At 46.1% G+C, this 24,245-nt stretch overlaps 1 protein-coding gene across 3 annotated transcripts in view; it reads left to right on the plus strand.

Annotated features, from left to right (window-relative positions):
• Positions 1-20,503: 20,503 nt before the first annotated feature.
• The window catches only part of PABPC4 (poly(A) binding protein cytoplasmic 4), a 35,023-nt gene continuing 31,281 nt past the window's right edge, over positions 20,504-24,245 (plus strand). For 2 of the 3 annotated variants that reach the window (XM_077482091.1, XM_077482093.1), the window contains exon 1: positions 20,505-21,061. In XM_077482091.1, the coding sequence (XP_077338217.1) occupies positions 20,869-21,061 (193 nt within the window). In that variant the 5' untranslated portion in view covers positions 20,505-20,868. Of the gene's footprint in view, positions 21,062-24,245 lie in introns of all 3 variants that reach the window. The other variant, XM_077482094.1, reaches the window with a different exon arrangement.

The following is a 24,245-nucleotide window of genomic DNA, read 5'->3' on the forward strand; positions in this document are numbered from 1 at the left end:
AAATGACCCCATTTTGGAAAGTAGACACCCCAAGGTATTTGCTAAGATGCATGGTGAGTATTTTGCAGATATCATTTATTTTTTAAACTGAAGAAAGTAAAGAAGAAAATTTTTTTTTTTTTTTTTCAATTTTCAAAACTTTGTGACAAAAAGCGAGATCTGCAAAATACTCAACATGCCTCTCAGCAAATAGATTGGGGTGTCTACTTTCCAAAATTGGGTCATGGGGGGGGGGTTGTGCTATCTGGGCATTTCATGCAGCTGCAAATGCTGCCCGATTTCCCCTCTCCCCGTGACAGCAGTACAAAGAAAAGTTCCCTTTACTAGCTGTCACTTTTTTAAATCAGCGTGGTCGTGCGTGGCTGCGCCCACATGGCCGCTTCATTCATTCACACAGCTCTGTGTTTGAATGAACAGCAGGCCCTGACATCCATTGTAGCTGTCAGCTTGTAGTTCTCGGTGAACTGCCATTGCTGTGGAGCGCTGTGGTAGTTCATTGATTGTTCCAGTCAGTGTATCTGTTTGCCAATATGGGATGTACGGGCACACAGATACACTGACAGATCTGCAGGAGACCTGCATTGCTGGTGCAATGCTTTACAGGCTTCAAATAAAAAATGCACATTTGTTCACCTGAAAATAACATGCATTTAAAAAAAAAAAAGTGAACTTATCCTTATCCATCCTTATCCATGGGGCCAATGACCTTCCCAGCTGACCTTCAGCTCTCGACACTTCACATAAGACTCTTAGTTGCTCTGTAAGCATGGGTGGGTGGGTTATTTCTCATCCTTTTTCCCCTGTAGATAGACCCACTGTAATCTACAATATCTTTTTAGATACTATCTCGCATCTGCTCATGAAGAGTGAAAGACATTTCTAAAAATGCTATTTAGATGCCACACCTATGTATTTACACCTTAAGATCATCATCCATTTCTATTAACCATGCCCTTCTGCAATACACCAACCAGTATGGGTTTCACATACTATGTTATCATAGATCAAAGAGTCTGTTTTTTTTTTTATGTGAATATATTGAATTGCCCTGTTATCACATGATGATGCTGTTACGTGCTATATATGGTGCAAATTATACTCATTCATATTGCTTTGTTTGCATGTGCCACGAACCAATATGTACAGATCAATAAAATACATATTTACCAGACCCATTTTGTTTGTTCTGTCTTTTTCAGACACATGTTTCATTTAACCACTTAACAACCGCGATATAGCCGAATGATGGCTGTAGCGCAGCTTGACAACTCTGGGAGGGCGTACTATGACGCCCTCCCAGCATCGCGCTTCCATGAGGACCCGGCCCATCATGGTAAATGGCCGCTGAGAAATTATGGAGCGATCACTTGTAAACATACTGGCGTCGTGTCCGGTTACAGATTGGGTGCTGTGAGCTTGATCTGTAGTGCCCACAGCTCTACACTGTGCCCATTCCAGCACTCATCCATCCATCCATGCTCAGCCATCCTATCCACCCCAATCCATACCCAGCCATACTTGGCCATACTCAGCCATACCCAGCAATACCCAACCATACTCAGCAATACCTATGAGCCATGCTCAGCCATCCCCATCCACGGCTCATCCATTCCCATTCATGCTCATCCTGTCAGAAACCATGAATCAGACAGAGACAGAAGTGCAGTAAATATCACACTTGTTTAATAATAATAGTAAAAGGTAAACCAAGCAAATGTAGTCAAAACATAGCCAGAGTTTGGTAACCGGAAAACAGATAGTCAAGCCAGGACATCAGGGAGCCAGGGATTAGCATACTTCAGAACAGGCCAGGAAATCAGGAAACCGAAGAATCATCGTAGTGGAACAGCAGGCAGGATCAGGAACCAGAAGGGACATCAGGGGACTACAAGGATCACTCAACCAGCCTGTCACCCAGCCAGCAGTTTATAGAAGATTGCAGGATCTTTCATTGTGTGCAAAAGTATAAATCCTGCATCAAAAAAATGGACCAAAGGGTCCGCAGGGTTCCTAGGTCATTCTCCTTCGCTAGGCAAAATAAAACTGAGGCTGCTGGGGCAGCAGGGAGGTTTGTTAGCACATTGTGTTACAATTTTGCCTAGTTCTCCTAGTGGTAGGCTAACAAACCCATTTAGTTACAGATAAGAGCTGTGTTGGTCGGTGAATATAAGAAAAAATGTGTTAAACGGTCACTACACTCACACGGACTGAGCTATCCCTACAGTCACACTAATGTAAAGATGAATGGTGGTCGCACTACACTCACAATCACTGAACTATCCCTATATTAAAAGGAAGAAAACCCTGATGGGTTTTACTTCCTCTTTTTTCCCCTGCAAAGTAAAAGCATAATGGGCTAGTATGCATTGCATACTAGCCCATTATGTTGCACTTACCTGAAAATGAAGCCTGCGATGTCCCCGCTGGTGGCTGCATTCATCTTGACCCCTCTTCCTTCCGGGGGCTGTGGACTCCGGCTGTTTGACTGGCCGGAGTTGCATGACGTGACTCCTGAGCATGCGAGTGGGAGCTACCGTCATGGCACGTGCCTCTTAGAAACAGCACGATCATGCCCTTTCTTTAGCATGCCTGCACCTACGACGTCCGCGTAAGCATATATGGTAAATATCTCCTAAACCGTGCAGGTTTAGGAGCTAATTTCAGTACCTACAGAAAAGCCTTATTATAGGCTTTACCTGTAGGTAAAAGTGGTGTAACTAGGTTTACAACCACTTTAACACTAATGTAAAGATGAATGGTCGCACTACACTCACACTGAACTATCCCTAGATGCACACTAAACTGATTTATAGAATCAGAGCAGCACACTATAGCACACTAACTGTCTAATAGCACTGAAAAGAGCACTGTTCTATCTCTCTCCACTCCGCTATCACACTACAAATGGCCACTATAGAAAGAATACTTTTATAGTGTGGGGCGGGATTAAGAGCAATGAGCCATGACTGGATACAGTCATCATGACAGCATCCAATCATGGCTCTGACAGTGCTCTGTGCCCTGATTGGGCAAAGCTTTCATTGTTTCAGCGAATCAGGGCTTTCGATGCACTGTGCGTGGAGCAGTGCATTGTGGTTGTTCGGCGGGCTGAACAAATGGTCAATTGACCTTTCAATTTGGTTGTTCGGAGAACTTCCGAACAGCCAATGTTCAACCCGAACTCATGCTCGGTCCAAACCGTTCGCCCATCCTTAGTGATAATCAAGTATCATGCAATCCAAGTGCTCCACTACTATATGCAATGGCCGTTCACCTTAGGACTCAATGTAATGTATATCAATTGAATCAGTAATCTCCATAGGGTAATCACTCAATGGTAGAAGGTGCTCAAACGGACAATAAATCAGCCAGTAAATTTGCCAAGATCAAAGCTTTAAGCCAAGAAGGATCCTTTGGTTACTTACAGCTCCAGATGGGACCATCTCCAGTCCAGCTGGAGTAAGGATTAAGCCATATGTCAGTCTCTCTAAGGGCTACATCCTCAGCAGGAAGTTTGGCAGAATCAGGGCCTTTAGGACCCCTTGGCAGGCAGTTTGCTGCTCTAGATGGTATCTCTTTCAGTCAAGTTTTAAGGTTCCTTTTTCCTCAGTCAGGAGGTTTTCTGGGATCTGGGCCTTGTGCCATGAGGAATCCTAGTCGGTATTCTGCCTAGTATGGGTAGTGTTTATATCAGGGCCATCTTACCGGGCTGGCACACCTGGGCACAGCCCAGGGGCCCCAGATGCACATGAGTCCCCATCAGGACCGGTCGGATCTAGACCAAAGCTATTGGCATTGCCTTCGCTCTGCTCACCGTCACACAAGCGCCGCCACCTCCTAACCCCGCACCTGTGATAAACAGAATGTGGGTACAATGCTGAGATGTGTTCTGTTTATCACAGGCGTGGGGTTAGGAGGAGGCGGGGCTGTGTGTGACGACAAGCAGAAGGGAGGCAAGTTCATGTAAGCTGTAACAGCGTGCTATCTGCTCTGTGATCTCCGGCTCTCTTCTTACTTCCTCTTCCACAGTGGGTCTGCAATGGGGGCACAGTAAGGCTGCAAGGGGCATAGTGAGTCTGCAATGGGGGCACGGTGAGGCTGCAATGGGGCGCGGTGAGGCTGCAATGGGGCGCGGTGAGGCTGCAATGGGGCGCGGTGAGGCTGCAATGGGGCGCAGCGAGGCTGCAATGTTGGCGCAGTGAGGCTGCAATGTTGGCGCAGTGAGGCTGTGTGACGGACTGGGGTTTATATGGTCACAAAACAGACACCCCAAAGCAAAGTACATATTCATTTTTTTTTTATATTTCTAAACATCTCCCTTCTATTCTATTAATAACCAGTAGATGGCAGAGAAGGTACACAAACAGAGTCTATATAAGGCCACACACCATGTGACTGGAAATTAAACTACTTCCAGCCATAAAGTCAGTGATCATATCTCATGCTGTTTGTGTGATTCTTTGCAGGTATGTACTCTAAATCGTTCCTAATCTGTATTAACCTGTGATAGAAAGATTCCTAAACATCTTTAGCAGATGCAGAAAAAGTCTCAGCAGATTTTATGCTATAGTTTTGCTGTAATTAGAAGTTTAGAACAGCATGTGTCAGAAACAAGTGAAAAGTGCATAAGAACATGAAAATACTGCATTAGTCAGAACAAATGTCTATGATAAACACTAAACCTTTCTAAATAGGTATGTTTAAACCTGATTTATTGAAAATGGCCTAGATTTATAGAAGCACATGTTTTCTGTTATTTAATATAGAAAAAAAACTATTGTATGTAAAGCTTATGTATTGCATCATACAGACATGCAATGTGCACCATCTAGTGGTTAAAAAAGAGTACTACCATGAAAATATTTGTATTAAAGCAATGCATTGCTAGTATGATTATTGCACACTTAAAGTGTACCAGAGAGATAAAGATAATTATCTATAACACTGAATAACAGGGATATATATGTTATTAAATTTAGTAATGTTCATTGATATAACTACGTTTTAAAATACTTTAGTTAAAATCTGTATTATATATATTGTTAATGGTTATAAACATGTGACTATAAAAATATAAAAGATGTATTGTTATGTAAAAATTAAACTACTTCCAGCCATAAAGTCAGTGATCATATCTCATGCTGTTTGTGTGATTCTTTGCAGTCCACGCCAAGCTGATCACCTTATCTCATCGCGTCTATAATCATCGGCTCTCTTAATTCACATTTTGAGGCCGGTAACATTTTGGGGGCTCGTGTGCCGGGATTCGTTGTGTTACCAGTGAGAAGGAAGCGCGAGACAAGCGTGAGCCTGCTACAGAGCTACAAGGAGAGTCGTGATAGTCGTCTGCCTTGTGAGTGCAAGTCTTCAGATTGCAACAGAGATGGCGTCTCCTCGTCGTGCGCTGATGTGGGATATCCAGAAACAAATTCATCTGCTTAATGAAGAACAGCTGCATAGCCTCGCTATTATGCTGGAAGATGAAAGAGACGTGGACGTTCCATCAGTGACTGGTACCAACGAAATGGAACTTGTTGAATTTATTGAAGACTACTTGAGAAGTGATCAGCTGGAAAAGTTGGAAGATCAAGGTATGTCTTACCTACTCATCATCCAAGACAAGATCAATGAACTAAAACTTAACAAGGAAAGTACACCAACTGTGGACATTGCAACCGCTGCAAAAAAAATAAGTAGTGGGACTACAAGGACTGAACAGGTATCGGAGGTGGTGAGATTAACTGATGTTGTTGCTTTATTGCCACGTAGAGAATTTAAAATGCATGGTGGTGTAATTTCAGATCATGGTTCGGACATGAGTTACAGTAGCGTGTGCAGACAAATTGACGAGGGTCTAACAGAAAAATTCCCTGAATCTGAAATTATACGCACAGTGTTGAGAATAATCAAACCTGGTAATTTTAAAGATATGTTGACTGACAAAGATGATCTTACTGTTGCTGAATTGAAAAGGTTTTTGAAGTCACATATGAGAGAACGAAGTGGTAATGAGTTATTTCAGGACCTTAGCAATGCTACCCAGCAAGAAAGAGAAACAGCACAACAATTTGTTTACAGGCTAGTGGGGTTAAAACAAAAAGTTCTGTCTACATCACAACATGATAGGCGAGAGCTTAACTATGACAAAAAACTGGTGCAAGGCATATTCCTTCATACACTGTATCAGGGACTAAATGAGAAAAATTCTAATGTTAGACGAGATATCAAGCCTTAGGCCGCGTACACACGGGCGGACTGTTCGCCCAACTTTGTCCGCTGAACAGTGTTTGGGCGGACAGTCCGCTCGTGTGTGGGCTTTCAGCGGACAGTTTCAGCGGACAGTTGGACGGACAAGGTTTTTCGGAAATTCCGAAAAACTGTCCGCTGAAACCTTGTTTCAGCGAACAGCCCGCTCGTGTGTAGGCTTGTTCGTCAAACAAAGTTGCGCGCATGCTCAGAAAGGATTTTCACACCGAAAGCTATAATGCAGTGTATAGGACGTCGTATTTTTCGTCCCGTCGTACGTGCTGTTCACGTCATCGCGCACGGTTTCAGCAAACTGTTCGTTCGTCGTGTGTGGGCATGTCCGTCCATGCTAATTTTGAGCGGACTGTTTGCTGAAACTGTTGGACGGACAAAGTTGGGCGAACAGTCCGCGCGTGTGTACGCGGCCTTATGTGTCTGATTTGACAGTAACGGATGACTTTATCATAGAGCAAGTCACCAGATCAGTTGATGAGGAAACAGAAAGGCAGAGACGCTTAAACAGTGCACCTAAACATAAACCTCTTACTGTTCATTCATCACAGACACCAGGTAATAGTGAAAAAGACACCTTGCAACAGAGAGTTGAGGGAGATGTTAGAGTAAATCACACTGCATTAATGGAACTAACAACACAGGTCTCTGCTCTCACAAAGAACCTGGAAAAGATGATGAAACAAACTCCTCTTGTTGGAAACCAAATGACTAAGCCACTAACCAATGTTCAAGTTCCAGATACAACTCACTGCAAGCCCAGGTGTGATGATTGCATTAAACGAGAGAGTCAGAACTGCTACCATTGTTTCTACTGTGGTTGGACAGGACACAGAGCGGTTGATTGCTTGAAGAAAAGAAGGCAGTCGGGAAACGACAGACGGTCACTGGGAAAGGGACAACCAGTGACCACCTCAAATGATCTGTCCCATGCTAAGGTAAACAGGGTATTCACCCACCGGTCAACTAGAACACTCCCAAAAGAGAATGGATTCTCCAAACAACACGTAGCACAATTAATTGGAGGAAAATGCCTACTGTCATGTCGGATGAATGGTGTACCGGTTGACATGTTGATGGATACAGGAGCTCAGGTCAGCATTGTCGGGAAGGCATGGTTAGAAAAGTTTCTACCCAGTGTCTCCATTAGGCACATACAAGATTTACTTTGTGATGACAACTTATCCATTACAGCTGCAAATGGTTCTATCATTCCATTCATCGGATGGATTGAAGTCTGCCTGGAATTCGAAAGTAGTGGACATGGAAACTTAGCCATTTATGTGCCAATGCTGGTGAGTGACTGCTGTAATGACAATCCAATTCTTGGGTTTAATGTTATCGAAGAATTGGTCAGAGAAAACCGTGACCGACCAAACAGCACCCAAAACCTGACTATCTTGCTGAGTGAAGCTATGAAAGTAAGACAGAGTGTAGCGAATAACATTGTCAATGCTGTCAGTCAAGCAACTGACCCAGGAGAAATATTCGATAGTCGTATGGTCAAAGTGGGGAAGAAGGGACTCCAGATTAAAGGAGGCGAGCTCTGTGAAGTCAAATGCAGAATTAGAGCGTGGCCGAAAGGAGGAATCATGTCATTTGAACCACTTCCCGAATATCCAATTGAGGAAGGACTTGAACTATTTCCTTCAGTGGTAGATGTGCCAAATGGGTTCTCTAAACTGGTGAAGATACCTATACTGAACCGTGCTCAACATGACATCTACCTTCCACCCAGAAAAGTATTGGGTACCATTTCTCCAGCAGCTGAGATTCTACCATTGTCTCCAAACAAAGACAATGGAAAGGGAATTGACCAGAAGAAAAGGGTGTTTCATGTAAACCAGATGAATCAAGTGGACACTAGAAATCAGCTACCCACTAACAAATCTGTTAAGTGGCACCCACCTGTCAATTTGGAAGATCTCTCAGAAGAAGAACAGGAGATAGCGAGACAAATGTTATATGATGAATCAGATGTCTTTGCTCGAGATGAGGGAGACATAGGATGCATCCCTAACCTGAAACTGAGGATAAATCTGAAAGATGAAACTCCTGTCCAGAAACGCTACAATTCGATACCAAAACCCCTATACAAAGAAGTGAAAGAATATATCCAAAACCTTCTTGACCGAGGTTGGGTAACAAAATCTTCTTCTGCATACTCATCACCAGTTGTTTGTGTTCGAAAGAAGGACAGTAGCCTACGACTATGTGTTGACTTTAGGGAGTTAAACCGAAAGACTATCCCAGATAGACATCCACTACCCAGAATACAAGATCTGCTGGATAGCTTAGGAGGATTTACGTGGTTCTCAATCCTGGACCAGGGTAGTGCGTATCATCAAGGCTTTGTGCATGAAGATTCCAGACATCTGACGGCTTTCAGCACCCCCTGGGGACTCCTGGAGTGGAACCATATTCCATTTGGATTAACGAATGCCCCAGCAGCTTTTCAGAGATGCATGGAGAATGTATTAGAGGGCATCAGAGACAAATGTTGTTCTCCATACTTGGATGACGTACTTTGCTACTCCAAAACTTTTCAGGAGCATGTCAATGATATTAGGCAAGTGCTTAGTCGAATGCGTGAGCATGGTATCAAACTTAGACCGAAGAAGTGTGAACTCTTTAAACGACAGATTCGATACCTTGGACGAATGGTGTCAGAGGAAGGCATAAAAATTGACCCAAAAGATCTTGAAGCGGTATTACATTTGAAAAGGAAAGAACCAAAAACAGTGGGAGGAGTCAGATCTTTGTTAGGATTCCTGAGCTACTACAGGTCCTTCATTCAAGATTTCTCTCGACTTGCTAAACCACTGTATGAACTTTTGCAGAACACTGAGAAAGAATCTGCTACATCCATCCCCAAAAACAATCGGATGGAATCTATGAAGAAAAACAGGAACAAAGCACAAGTGCCATCTAAAACACTGATTCAATGGACACCCAAACATCAAGCTGTAGTATCCAGACTGGTGGACATGCTAACCAATCCACCAATTCTAGCATACCCTGATTTTGACTTACCCTTCGTCTTACACACTGATGCTTCCAATGAAGGCCTAGGTGCTGTACTATACCAACGACAAGGAGAAAAACTTTGTGTTATTGGGTTTGGCTCCAGAACATTGACTCCAGCAGAGCGCAATTACAATCTTCACTCTGGTAAACTTGAGTTTTTAGCTCTCAAGTGGGCAGTCTGTGACAAATTCAGAGATTACTTGTACTACGCTCCAACATTCACCGTTTACACAGACAACAACCCATTGACATATGTATTGAGTACTGCCAGACTGAATGCTGTGGGTCATCGCTGGGTTGGCGAGTTGGCTGATTTCCACTTCGATATCAAGTACAGGCCAGGTAAACAGAATGCAGACGCAGATACACTGTCACGATTTCCGGTGGAACTCACGAAGAATCTGAGTGAGTACACAAAGCTTGTACCATCTGAGGTTGTGTCAGCTATGTGGCAAGGGAGCAAAGCTGTTGACGAAGAAGAGGCATTATGGGTGGCTTCATTGACTCTTCACTCAGAAAGTGATGTGGCCGAAGAATTGCTGAAAGGACAGACAATCTGCCCAATGACTCAGGAGAATATCAGAGCATTACAACAAGACGATACCAACATTAGAGAAGTGGTCTGGCTTAAGGAGAATGACTGGATTCCAAACCACAAAGAAAAGGAGAGTATGACCAGCAAAACAAGACGTTTGATACATGAATGGAATAAACTCAGAGTCGATGAAGGAATCCTCTACCGACACTCTGGAACCCGAAAACAGCTAGTTCTACCAGAAAAGTTAAAACCATTGGTCTTAAGAAATCTTCATGATGACATGGGTCACATTGGTACTGACAAGGTAACCCACCTAGCACGTGAACGATTTTACTGGCCATTTATGCAAAAAGACATTGATGAATATGTGCTGAAGAAGTGCAGCTGCATCAAACAAAAGCGTCCAAATATCACCGAAAGAGCACCTATGGGTTCGATTACTACCAGTTCACCTTTGGAGTTAGTATCCATTGATTATCTTCACTTGGAGAAAAGCAAAGGAGGATATGAGTATATACTTGTAATAGTTGACCATTTCACACGCTTTGCACAAGCGTATCCAACTAAGAACAAATCTGGAAAAACGGCGGCAGAAAAGCTCTTTCAAGATTTCATACCACGTTTTGGCTATCCAGAGAAACTCCACCATGACCAAGGAAGAGAATTTGAAAACAACTTATTTCAGACATTGCAACGATTGGCAGGGATTTCTCATTCAAGAACTACTCCATACCATCCACAGGGTAACCCAGTGGAGAGACTGAACCGTACTTTGTTACAGATGCTTCGCACCTTAGAGGAAGAGAAAAAGTCAGATTGGAAAGAACATCTTCCACATATGGTTCATGCATACAATTGCACCAGGCATGAAGCCACAGGATACTCGCCATTCTTTCTATTGTATGGAAGATCTCCTCGTTTGCCAATTGACCTAATGCTCAACCTAAATTTGGAAAAGGAATCAGAAAGTCAACCAACATTTACTCAGAAATGGGCATCTAGAATGCAAGAAGCTTACAAAATCGCATCCGAGAATAGCAAAAAATCATCTGCTAAAGGGAAGAAGTACTATGACAAAAAGATAAAAGGAGCACCTCTTCAACCGGGTGATCGGGTCTTAGTACGAAATCTCTCTGAAAGAGGAGGACCTGGTAAACTTGGTTCATACTGGGAAGAATCAGTACATAAAGTGGTAGAAAGAATCAAAGATGGGCCTGTGTACAAAATTCAGCCTGAAAGTGGTAAAAAGACTATTCGAGTACTGCACAGAAATCTTTTACTACCAGTAAATGACCTACCAATTGAAGGACACATTCCAAGAGTACCGATGAAACAAAGACAATCAAGTAACAGAAAGGATACCAGAATGGATGTGGACCAGGAGGAGGAATGTTCAGATGAAGAAAGATGGTATTATCCTTATATACTAGAGACTACAGAAAGTCATGATTGTGTTGTGTCTCAACCAAACTCTCAAAACGTACAGAAAATCCCATTGAGAGTTTCTGCTGAAGAGTTCTATCCTACAACTACTGCACCCAATCTTGAACAAGAACAAAATGATGGAAGAGTAGTTGGCGACCAAATCTGGGCTACAGACATGGTGGGACTAGACACTGCAGAATTACCCTCATTAAGTCAAGACTTACCTGTGAACCAAGATATGCAAATGGATAACGATGTTGATGGAGAAGACTCAACTCCTGTCAGAAGATCTACCAGACAAGTTAAGCCTAAAGAGATCTTTACATATGACACACTAGGTCAGCCAAGATACAGACCAAGTCAGGTTCACACCATACAAACTCCTACAATGCTAGCTACTCCCATGACATGCCAGGTAGTTAACGTAGCTCCTTGGTGGCAACAAGTACCTATTTGGGTTACTTAAATCACTAAATAGTGTTCAGATACCAATTGAGTTTAATGTCGGGAGCCATTAACTGAAGGAGGGGAGAGTGTGACGGACTGGGGTTTATATGGTCACAAAACAGACACCCCAAAGCAAAGTACATATTAATTTTTTTTTAATATTTCTAAACATCTCCCTTCTATTCTATTAATAACCAGTAGATGGCAGAGAAGGTACACAAACAGAGTCTATATAAGGCCACACACCATGTGACTGGAAATTAAACTACTTCCAGCCATAAAGTCAGTGATCATATCTCATGCTGTTTGTGTGATTCTTTGCAGGTATGTACTCTAAATCGTTCCTAATCTGTATTAACCTGTGATAGAAAGATTCCTAAACATCTTTAGCAGATGCAGAAAAAGTCTCAGCAGATTTTATGCTATAGTTTTGCTGTAATTAGAAGTTTAGAACAGCATGTGTCAGAAACAAGTGAAAAGTGCATAAGAACATGAAAATACTGCATTAGTCAGAACAAATGTCTATGATAAACACTAAACCTTTCTAAATAGGTATGTTTAAACCTGATTTATTGAAAATGGCCTAGATTTATAGAAGCACATGTTTTCTGTTATTTAATATAGAAAAAAAACTATTGTATGTAAAGCTTATGTATTGCATCATACAGACATGCAATGTGCACCATCTAGTGGTTAAAAAAGAGTACTACCATGAAAATATTTGTATTAAAGCAATGCATTGCTAGTATGATTATTGCACACTTAAAGTGTACCAGAGAGATAAAGATAATTATCTATAACACTGAATAACAGGGATATATATGTTATTAAATTTAGTAATGTTCATTGATATAACTACGTTTTAAAATACTTTAGTTAAAATCTGTATTATATATATTGTTAATGGTTATAAACATGTGACTATAAAAATATAAAAGATGTATTGTTATGTAAAAATTAAACTACTTCCAGCCATAAAGTCAGTGATCATATCTCATGCTGTTTGTGTGATTCTTTGCAGTCCACGCCAAGCTGAACACCTTATCTCATCGCGTCTACAATCATCGGCTCTCTTAATTCACATTTTGAGGCCGGTAACAGCTGCAAGGGGCACAGTGTCAGGAACCATGAAACAGACAGAGACAAAAGTACAGTCTAATCACACTTGTTTATTAATAAAAATAAAAAGATAAATAGGAAAAAAGCATAGTCAAGCAAGCCAGAGTCCAGTAGCCAGATCGGGTAGTCAGCCAGTCCAAGTTCATAAGCCAGATCGGGTAGTCAGCCAGTCCAAAGTTCATAAGCCAGATCGGGTAGTCAGCCAGTCCAGAGTTCAGGGATCTACGGAGAGCAAGTGCAAGCCAGTCTTGAAACAACAGCACGAGATGATTCCAGTGATGTGACCAAACGTGAAGGGAAAAGAGAAATGAGCTGGAGACTTATATATAGGCAGGCCAGACGAGCATCATCGGGAACAGCTGGTAACTGAAGAGAGAGAAGAGAGCTGGCAGTTAGCCGACAGCTGAGCGGCCAGCCCAGAGGAGGAAGGGCTAAGCCAGCCCTGACAGTACCTTCCCCTCAATGACCCCTCTCCCTCATAGGGCCACCAGGCTTGAGGGGAAACTGTCTATGGAACTTGCGGAGGAGGACAGGGGCATGTACATCAGAGGATGAAACCCAGGAGCGTTCCTACGGACCGTACCCCTTCCAATGCACCAGGTACTGTATGCGCCCACGGAACCTACGGGAGTCAACAATGGATTGTACCTAATACTCCTCATGGTTCTCAACCTGAATAGGGTGAGGACGTGGCACTGAGGTGGTAAATCGGTTACAGACCAATGGTTTCAATAAGGAGACATGAAACACATTAGAGATGCGCATACTAGGAGGAAGTTCCGACGCGTAAGCTACTGGGTTAATCCTGCGAAGGATACGGAAAGGCCCAATAAACCGAGGTGCAAACTTCTGTGAGGGAACATGAAGCCGGAGGTTGCGAGATGACAGCCAGACCCTGTCCCCAACCTGGTAGGAAGGCGCTGGCAGGCGTCTGCGGTCAGCATGGAGTCTGTACCTATCACTAGCATGACGCAAAGCCTCCTGAACTTGTACTCTAGTGGAACGAAGACCACGGAGATGCTCTTCTAATGTAGGAATACTTTGCGGAACAAACGAGTCAGGCAACATGGAAGGCTGGAAACCATAATTCGCCATAAATGGCGACAATCGGGAGGCAGAATTCAAGGCACTGTTGTGAGCATGGACCTGAGCAGCAAGAATCTTGTCACCCAAAGGAGAAGTAAGACTGGTGCGAACCGTAGCTAAGATACGATCAGGAGGAATCATAGGAACCGGAACAGATTCCGACTTGGAAGTGGAGGAAAATTGTCGTGACAAGGCATCCGCCCTTACATTCTTAGTACCGGATAAGAATGAGACAATGTAATTAAAGCTCGACAAGAAAAGAGCCCATCGCGCCCTTCTGGGAGAGAGTCGCTTAGCCTCAGACAAGAATGTAAGATTCTTATGGTCAGTAAGAATAAGAACGGGCACAGTGGTACCTTCAAGGAGATGTCTCCATTCTTTCAAGGCCAAAATGATCGCCAACAGCTCTCTGTCACCAATCTCATAATTGCACTCAGCAAGTGACAATTTCTTGGAAAAGTAGCCGCACTGATGCATAGCACTCTCAGAGTTAGGACGTTGAGACAGAAGGGTGCCAACTCCAGTCTCGGAAGCATCAACTTCTAGGATAAAAGGCAACGTAGGATCAGGATGTGCCAACACAGGAGCAGAAACAAAGGCAGCCTTGAGAGTCTCAAAGGCCTTAATGGACTCTGGAGACCAACTCTGTGGGTTACCGTTCTTTCTGGTCATATCAGTCAGAGGCTTGACCAGAGACGAGACGTTACGAATAGTAATTCCGATTCCGATAGTAATTGGCAAAGCCCAGGAAACGCTGCAGAGGACGTAAACCCACGGGTTGAGGCCACTGTAGGACTGCCGAAAGTTTCTCTGGGTCCATTGAAAAACCAGCAGTGGAAATGACATAGCCCAGGAATGTAACCTGTTCACGATGGAACTCGCACTACTCCAGTTTACAATAGAGCTTGTTCTCTCTTAGTTGCTGAAGTACACGACAGACATCTGTGTGGTGGCTCTCCAGGGACTTAGAAAATATGAGTATATCATCGAGAGAGACCACCACACACAACTGCAACAAATCTCGGAGGACATCGTTAATAAATTCCTGGAAAACTACCGGGGCGTTACAAAGGCCAAAAGGCATTACCAGGTACTCATAATGGCCTGTTCTGGTATTAAATGCAGTTTTCCACTCGCTGGCCTCCTTAATGCGCACGAGATTGTATGCCCCTCTCAGGTCAAGCTTCGTGAAAACCGTTGCTCCCTTGAGGCAGTTAAATAACTCAGTAATCAATGGAATCGAGTAGGCATTCTTAATCGTGACACGATTAAGACCCCTATAATCTATACAAGGTCTCAGTTCACTGCTCTTCTTTTTCACAAAGAAGAAACCAGCACCAGCAGGAGATGAGGATTTGCGGATGAAACCTCGAGAAAGTGCGTCAGCAACATACTCCTCCATGGCCTTATCCTCCAAGACCGACAGAGGGTAAACCCGGCCACGAGGAGGTATGGCACCAGGTTGAAGGTCAATTGCGCAATCATAAGGGCGGTGTGGAGGCAAACTACCGGCTTGACCTTTATCAAAGAAATCGCCAAAATCACGGTACTCCTCCGGCAGGGAGGGGAGTGAAGCGGTGCACAGAACCTTGGATACCTTCAGGAAGCATGTCTCACTGCATTGTGGTGACCAGGAGAGAACCTCAGCACGGAGCTAATCAAAAGAGGGGTTGTGCCTCTGTAACCAAGGATAACCAATAACCAACGGAAATCTGGGTGAGGAAATAACTTGGAATTGGATTATCTCATGGTGAAGAGCCCCTACGGCCATGGACAATGGAACCGTCTCATGAGTCACATGGGCAGGCTGTAAAGGTCTCCTGTCAAGAGCCTCAATGGCAAGTGGAGTGTCACGCAGCTGCAGCGGAATCGAGTGCTGCGAAACAAATGCAGCATCAATGAACAGGCCTGCAGCCCCAGAGTCGATTAGAGCCTGTATCTCGACTCAGCCCAAGAAAGAGTGACCAAAACCAGGGGCTTATCCTTCTGGATAACTGGGGACGAAACAACGCCACCTAAGTTCTGTCCATGACAGGACTCCAAGGTTGGGGCGTTCCCTGGACGGGTAGGACAAGACTTCAAAAACTGACCTGCCTGGCCACAATAAAGGCACAATCTCTCCCTCCTTCTAAAGGCTCTCTCATCCGCAGAGAGACGCGTGAAGCCCAGGTGCATGGGTTCATCTTCACTGACCAACTCGGTACCAGGAGGCATGGGAGGTGAGGGAGGCATGGGTGGGACTACAAAGCTCGGAGGCAAACGTACAGGAGGCTTCTGCAAGTGCTCCTTAAGAGAGTCTTTCTCTGAGTCTGGAGTCAATGAGGATGACAAATGAGATCAAGCTCTCCAGCTCAGTGGGTATATCTGGGGCTGCTATCTCATCCTTGATGGAATCCGAGAGACCATGAGAAAAAGCAGCCACGAGGGCCTCATTGTTCCAAGCAACCTCTGCTGCCAGATTACAGAATTCAATGGCGTAGTCGGCAACAGTTCTCGTACTCTGTTTGATGGACATGAGGCACTTGGCAGCAGAAGCGGATCCTGCAGGACCGTCAAAAACCCTTTTAAAGGAGGCCACAAACTGAGGGTAACTCAAGACAACAGGTTTTTGCATCTCCCATAGAGGGTTAGCCCACGCCAAGGCTCTCTCAGAAGGCAAAGATATCACGAAACCTACTTTGCTTCTGTCCGTGGGAAACGCCTGGGGCAGCATTTCGAAGCATATCTCAACCTGATTGAGAAACCCTCTGCATTGAACTGGATCGCCCCCAAATCGCTGGGGAAGCAGAGCAGAACCAGACATACCTCTTATAGAGGTAATACTTGAGGCGGGTGCCTGCACAGAGACTGGCGCAGCAGCAGGGACGGCCTGAGACTCAGGTTGTACCGGAGCAGCCACCGTGGGGGATTCCAGGTGAGCCGTGTGATTCAGGAGCGTTTGTAACGCCAAGGCAAACTGATCCATGCGGGGATCTTGCTCATCCAATCTGGAAAAAATATTACCAACAAGTGGATTGACTGTATCTTCTGAATTCATGGCCTTCACGTACTGTCACGAACCATGAAACAGACAGAGACAGAAATACAGTCTAATCACACTTATTTATTAATAAAAATAAAAAGATAAATAGGAAAAAAGCGTAGTCAAGCAAGCCAGAGTCCAGTAGCCAGATCGGGTAGTCAGCCAGTCCAAGTTCATAAGCCAGATCGGGTAGTCAGCCAGTCCAAAGTTCATAAGCCAGATCGGGTAGTCAGCCAGTCCAGAACTCAGGGATCCACGGAGAGCAAGTGCAAGCCAGTCTTGAAACAACAGCACGAGATGATTCCAGTGATGTGACCAAACGTGAAGGGAAAAGAGAAATGAGCTGGAGACTTATATATAGGCAGGCCAGACGAGCATCATCGGGAACAGCTGGTAACTGAAGAGAGAGAAGAGAGCTGGCAATTAGCCGACAGCTGAGCGGCCAGCCCAGAGGAGGAAGGGCTAAGCCAGCCCTGACACACAGTAAGGCTGCAATGGGGGCACAGTGAGGCTGCAAGGGGCACAGTGAGGCTGCAATGTTGGCACAGTGAGGCTGCAATGGGAGCACAGTGAGGCTGCAAGGGGCACATCGAGTCTGCAATGTTGGCACAGTGAGGCTGCAATGGGGGCACGGTGAGGCTGCAATGTTGGGCACAGTGAGTTTGCAATGGGGGCACGGTGAGGCTGCAATGGGGGCACGGTGAGGCTGCAATGTTGGGCACGGTGAGGCTGCAATGTTGGGCACGGTGAGGCTGCAATGGGGGCACAGTGAGGCTGCAATGGGGGCACAGTGAGGCTGCAATGGGGGCACAGGGAAGCTGCAAGGGGCACAGTGAGGCTGCAATGTTGGCACGTGAGGCTGCAATGGGGGCAAGGTGAGGGTGCAATGTTGGGCACAATGAGGCTGCAATGGGAGCACGGTAAGGCTGCAATGGGGGCATGGTGAGGCTGCAATGTTGGCACAGTGAGGCTGCAATGTTGGGCACGGTGATGCTGCAATGTTGGGCACGGTGAGCCTGCGGTGTTGGGCAGGGTGAGGCTGAAATTTTGGGCACAGTGAGGCTGAAGTGGGGGCATGGTGAGGCTGCGATGTTGTGCACAGTGAGGAATTATACTTTAATTCTTGAGAGTAGGTGAGAAAATTGGGAAAGGCTTGTAGGGGCCCCAGTGCATTAGTTTGCCCAGGGGCCCATGATGTTGTTAAAGCGGAAGTCCGCCGGGACTCCGCGTTTTTTTTTTTTTAAAAGCCAGCAGCTACAAATACTGCAGCTGCTGACTTTTAAAATAGTGACACTTACCTGTCCAGCGCGCCTGCGATGTCGGCACCCGAAGCCGATCTCTAGATCGTCTTGTCGGGTGCTGCCGCCGCCATCTTGGGTATGGGAATCAGGAAATGGAGCCTTTCGGCTTAATTTCCCGGTTCCCTACTGCGCATGCGCGAATCGCGCTGCGCAATAAGGATGGTCCCCGCTGCCTCTGGGATCTGTGTGTTTCCCAGCAGGCAGCGGGGCACTTGCGGAAAGGGGCGGGCACTTGCGGAAAGGGGCGTAATCTACGCCCCTTTCCGCAGAGAGCTATCCCGGAAGTGGGTGCAGATACCTGTACTGTACAGGTATCTGCACCCCCCCTCCCCCCTGAAAGGTGACAATTGTGGCGCCGGAGGGGGGGAGGGTTCCGATGAGCGGAGGTCCACTTTAGGGTGGACCTCCGCTTTAAGATGGCACTGGTTTATATCCATACTGAGTTGCAATCTAGGGTGGCTTTGGCATCCTATGGGACCAAAAAGTTTGTTCCTCCCATATGCAGGATCACCAAGCATAACTGGTTCCATGCCATGGATATTGGGATACTTTGAGCATGCTCTCAAGCTACAGCTTTGATCAGAGTTTTAGGACATATTTGTCATTCTCTCTAGCAGAACCAGCGGGATGGAGATATCATCCAGGATCATCGCTGGATGGGTCATTCCAGCTAGCCAATAGGCTTATAAAGAAGCAGTCACCACACACTCAACCAGGAGTGTGTAGGCTTTGTGGGTTCCCTGTGAAAGGGCGTCAGAAATGTTTGTAGGGGTATGAAATGTCTTCCATTACAGGGGTTGTTAAGGCAGTGCAAACAAGCACTGCCAGCCCCACTGCTAGTATAACCTGTAGTATAGTGTATGCCTTCTTGTAAAATTCTTCTTCTAAATGCCTTATTCCTTCTCCCTGATCAGCAGTCATATAACTGCCCATCGCTTCCTCCCTCCGCTGTATGTACTGGAGGGAGGGTTCGGGATCTCCCTCTGATGTCTGCTGGGCGGTCACGTGACCGCTGATTGGGGAGAAAGAATTAGGTATTTAGAAGAAGAATTTTACAAAAAGGCATAGGGTATATACTACATATTATATTAGCAGTGGGGCTGGCATTGTTTGTGTACAGTAATGTTTGCACTGCTTGGAGCGGTGCTACAAGGGGAGGGGCAACTTACACACAGACTAGCTGACAAGCAGGGAGGAGGGAGGGGGACACAGGAGATTTGTGGATGACGGAGGCACGTAAACTGACCACTGTGTCAGGGATCAGCGGCCATGATTAACTGTGGTCAGTTTACAGGGAGGAGGCCAGAACCAGGCAGGATCAACCAGGTATTTCAGGTGATACAGGGGGGCCAAATTTACGCAGCATAAGCAATATGCTGTTATTCATGCTTTAACCACTTCCAGACCACCCGCCATCGATTGACAGCAGCAGAATGGCTCCCCTGCGTGAATTGCCATAGCTGTTTGGTGGGCGCTTTAAGGGGATAAGGGGGCGCGCATGGCCACCATGTCACTGAGGAGCCTGTGTGCGTGCCTGGTGGCCTCAATGTCCGCTGGTGTAATTGCTCATGACAGAGCAGGAAGAGGGATGTGTGTGTGTAAACACACATCCACGTCCTGTCAGGGGAGAGAAAACAGATAGTTTGTTCCTAGTATATAGGAACATCGATCAGTCTCCTTCCCTAGTCAGTCCCATCCCCCCCCCACAGTTAGAATACACAGGAAACATACTTAACCCCTTGATTGCCCCTAACGTTAACCCCTTTTCTGCCAATGACATTACAATAATCAGTGGCTATTTAACCACTTCAATACAGGGCACTTTCGCAGATTCCTGCCCAGGCTAATTTACAGTACTTTCACTTTTAAATGACAATTGCGCGGTCATGCTACACTGTACCAAAACCAAAGTTTTATAATTTTGTTCCCACAAATAGAGCTTTCTTTTGGTGGTATTTGATCACCTCTGCGTTTTTTATTTTTTGCCTTTTTGTAGGCTTACCTATAGGTAGAAGTCACACAAAAGAGTTGACAACTACTTTAATACTACTTCACGCCATTAGAGCAGCACAACATTGGAACAATGTGATCCACATAAAAGAATACATGGTAATGGCAACATCTGAAAGCTGCAGCTATGCAGGCGATGGGGGGGGTACGTAGGAGGGAAGACTGAAATCCATTTCGCTATGCCCCTGGCGAGCAGCAGAGGGCGCTGTGAATTGTCAGCACACCGGCTTTCATGAGACCTGGATATAAAAGCAGCCCATCCAGCTTTCTCCGGTCTCTCTTGTCCTCCCTGCGCAGCGGGGTGCTGGCCAGAACGTGCTTTCCCGCGGGTGACCGGGGCGTAAAAAACCTACTATAAAGACGAAGGGGTAACCGCACGACGCTCGTTCCATAGAGCCTAAAGCAAGTAATAACCCCCCGGTCCCTTCACCAAACACCAGTGAAAGCACACTCCGCTCCACACACACGCTGCTCTCCTCCATCGTCCACGCTGTGCTGTCCCTGCCTAGGCCGCGCTCTGCAGCCCTCCCAGTACCCCGCTCTCGCACACCTGTTGCCTCTCGCCTTAAGAAGCCTGGTATTTCTCCTGTGGAGACCGAGTCGTTCTCCTTGTTGGCTGAGTTGTGGATTGGGAGATGCATACCGCTACCAGCAGCTACCCTATGGCGTCCCTGTATGTGGGGGACCTGCACCCAGATGTCACAGAGGCCATGCTCTATGAGAAGTTCAGCCCTGCAGGACCCGTCCTGTCTATACGAGTGTGCAGGGACATGATCACACGGAGATCGCTCGGATATGCCTATGTCAACTTCCAGCAGCCTGCAGACGGTGAGTGAGCCACACCTGGGCATAGGAGCTGGCACTCACTGCACTAGATAAGCATACAAAGGCTACTAGCTCCCGTTTGTATTAGGCCCGTTTTTTCAACATGGTTGCTCAAAACCGGATAGCCATGAAGTTGCTATACACATTACAATCTTTTAATTTTACCAAAACCATTCAGCTTGTATTCAATCACATAAACCATGGAATTAGATCTAGAGGTGATTGCACAATCACATTGCAATTTACATTCACATTTAGCCCTGGTTCACACTCATGTGATGTGGCAAACGCAGCGAATCCTGTGCATTTCCTGCACAGCGTTGCAATCGAATGGCATCTGCTGTGGGTGTCAGTGTTACCTTGATGACACCCTGAAACAGATTGCAAAATGCAGTTGCTAGAATCGCATCACGTGAGGGGGGGCCCTGCACTATTTTGGTGCGGATGCGATTTTTGGCATACAAAATGTATTTTATTTTCCTTTCATTTATGTGAATCACATGTGGCCTGAAAGAAGTCTGCAATTAAATGATCTGTATCACCTGTTGCTATATTGAATAGGTTTATATAAGGAGAATAATGCTGACGTATCTTTGTAATGAATAAGCGCACCACTTAGACTCCTTTCACACTGGGGCGTTTTTCAGGCGCTTTGGTGTTTAAAAGAAGCGCTTGAAAGAAGCCGCAACTGCAATCCCAATGTAAAAGCCTGAGTGCTTTCACACTGAGGCGCTGCGCTGGCAGGGGGTAAAAAAAAAAGTCCTGCAAGTAGCTACTTTGCAGCGCTTTTGGAGCGGTGAATGCAGCGCTCCTAAAGCGCCCCCTCCCATTAAAATCAATGGAAAGCGCCTGAAAAAACGCTTTTGGCAGCAGCGCCTTTCAGGCACTTTTAACCCTTTATTTGGCCACTAGCATGGGGTTAAAAGCTCCCCAATAGCGTTCGAAAAACGCTTGTAAAGCGCTGCTAATTTAAGCGGCGCTTTACAAGTGTTTTCCGGGCGCTGACATTGTGAAAGGGCTCTTAACCAGTTGCCGACCGCCGCACGCCGATGTACGTCGGCAGAATGGCACGGGCAGGCATAAGGACATACATGTACGTCCCTTGCCTCCCGCGGGTCGGGGGCCCGATCGGTTTTCGTCTGGGAGCGATCCGGGACGAGGGGGCGGCCATTCATTCATGGCCACCCCCTCGCGATCGCTCCCGACGAATAGAAATCCCCGGTGACATCACTTCCTCTCCTGTAATGTAAACACAGGAGAGGAAGTGATGTATTCTCTCCTCCGTGTCGGTATTTTTCGTTCCGACACGGAGGAGAGCGGATCGGTGAGTTGCACCAACACTCTACACACACAGTAGAACATGCCAGGCACACTCACACCCCCCCTTTACCCCCCGATCACCCCCCCAATTACCCCTGCCCCCCAGTCACAGTGACACCAATGTAATTTTTATTTTTTTTGCATTGGTGTCATTTGTGACTGTAATAACTGTTAGGGCAGTTAGAGTTAGCCCCCTTTAGTTCTAATGTACCCCCCTAACCCCCCCAATAAAGGTTTAACCCCGTGATCACCCCCCGTCGCCAGTGTCACTAAGGCTGGGTTCACATTGCAGCGGTTTATGAGAACGAATGTGATTCGCACTGCAGTGCAAATCACATCCGATCTCTGTGCGATTCGAGTTCAGCCATTCGCCACACCCGCCGCAAATTCGCACGGGACCCTTTTTTTGGCCCGCAGCAGAATCGGATCGCATGGGTGTTCACACCATGCGATCCGAGTTTGCAGATCGCACTGCGATATGCGAACTGATCTGGGGGTGTCGGTAACATTTCACTGACACTCCCAGCAGTTCGCATAGGGCAGTGTGAACTGCCGCCGGGAGGCATGCGATGCGGGAACCCGCCGCGGATTCGCGGCGTTTCCGCATCGCTCCAGTGTGAACCCAGCCTAATAAGCGATCATTTTTCTGATCGCCGTATTAGTGTCACAGGTGACGCTAGTTAGGCAGGTAGGTATTTAGGTTCGCCGCAGCTTTTTATAGCGCCAGGGACCCCCATATACTACCGCATAAAGCCCCCTGATTGCCCCCTAGTTAACCCTTTCACCAGTGATCACCATATAACTGTTACAGGTGACGCTGGTTGGTTAGTTATTTTTTTATAGTTTCAGGGCACCCGCCATTTATTACCTAATAAAGGTTTAACCCCCTGATCACCCGGCGGGTGTCATTTGTGACTAATAACTGTTATGGCAGTTAGGGTTAGCCCCCTTTAGTTCTAAGGTACCCCCCTAACCCCCCCAATAAAGGTTTAACCCCGTGATCACCCCCCGTCGCCAGTGTCACTAAGGCTGGGTTCACATTGCAGCGGTTTATGAGAACAGATGTGATTCGCACCGCAGTGCAAATCACATCCGATCTCTGTGCGATTCGAGTTCAGCCATTCGCCGCACCCGCCGCAAATTCGCACGGGACCCTTTTTTTGGCCCGCAGCAGAATCGGATCGCATGGGTGTTCACACCATGCGATCCGAGTTTGCAGATCGCACTGCGATATGCGAACTGATCTGGGGGTGTCATTAACATTTCACGGACACTCCCAGCAGTTCGCATAGGGCAGTGTGAACTGCCGCCGGGAGGCATGCGATGCGGGAACCCGCCGCGCATTCGTGGCGTTCCCGCATCGCTCCAGTGTGAACCCAGCCTAATAAGCGATCGTTTTTCTGATCGCTGTATTAGTGTCACAGGTGATGCTAGTTAGGCAGGTAGGTATTTAGGTTCGCTGCAGCTTTTTATAGCGCCAGGGACCCCCATATACTACCGCATAAAGCCCCCTAATTGCCCCCTAGTTAACCCTTTCACCAGTGATCACCATATAACTGTTACAGGTGACGCTGGTTGGTTAGTTATTTTTTTATAGTTTCAGGGCACCCGCCATTTATTACCTAGTCTCACTAGTGTACCCCTAAATTTAGGGGTGTCTACTTTCCAAAATGGGGTCATTTGGGGGGGGTTTGTGCCATCTTGGCATTTTATGGCCTTCAAAACTGTAACGCCCTTAGAAAGCCTGAAGGCGGTGCTTGGTTTTCGGGGCCCCGTACGCGGCTAGGCTCCCAAAAAGTCCCACATATGTGGTATCCCCGTACTCAGGAGAAGCAGCAGAATTTATTTTGGGGTGTCATTTCACATA

Source organism: Lithobates pipiens, unplaced genomic scaffold (genome assembly GCF_037356315.1).
Source record: "Lithobates pipiens isolate NorthernLeopardFrog02 unplaced genomic scaffold, aLitPip1_a1.2 Scaffold_16, whole genome shotgun sequence".
NCBI lineage: Eukaryota > Metazoa > Chordata > Amphibia > Anura > Ranidae > Lithobates > Lithobates pipiens.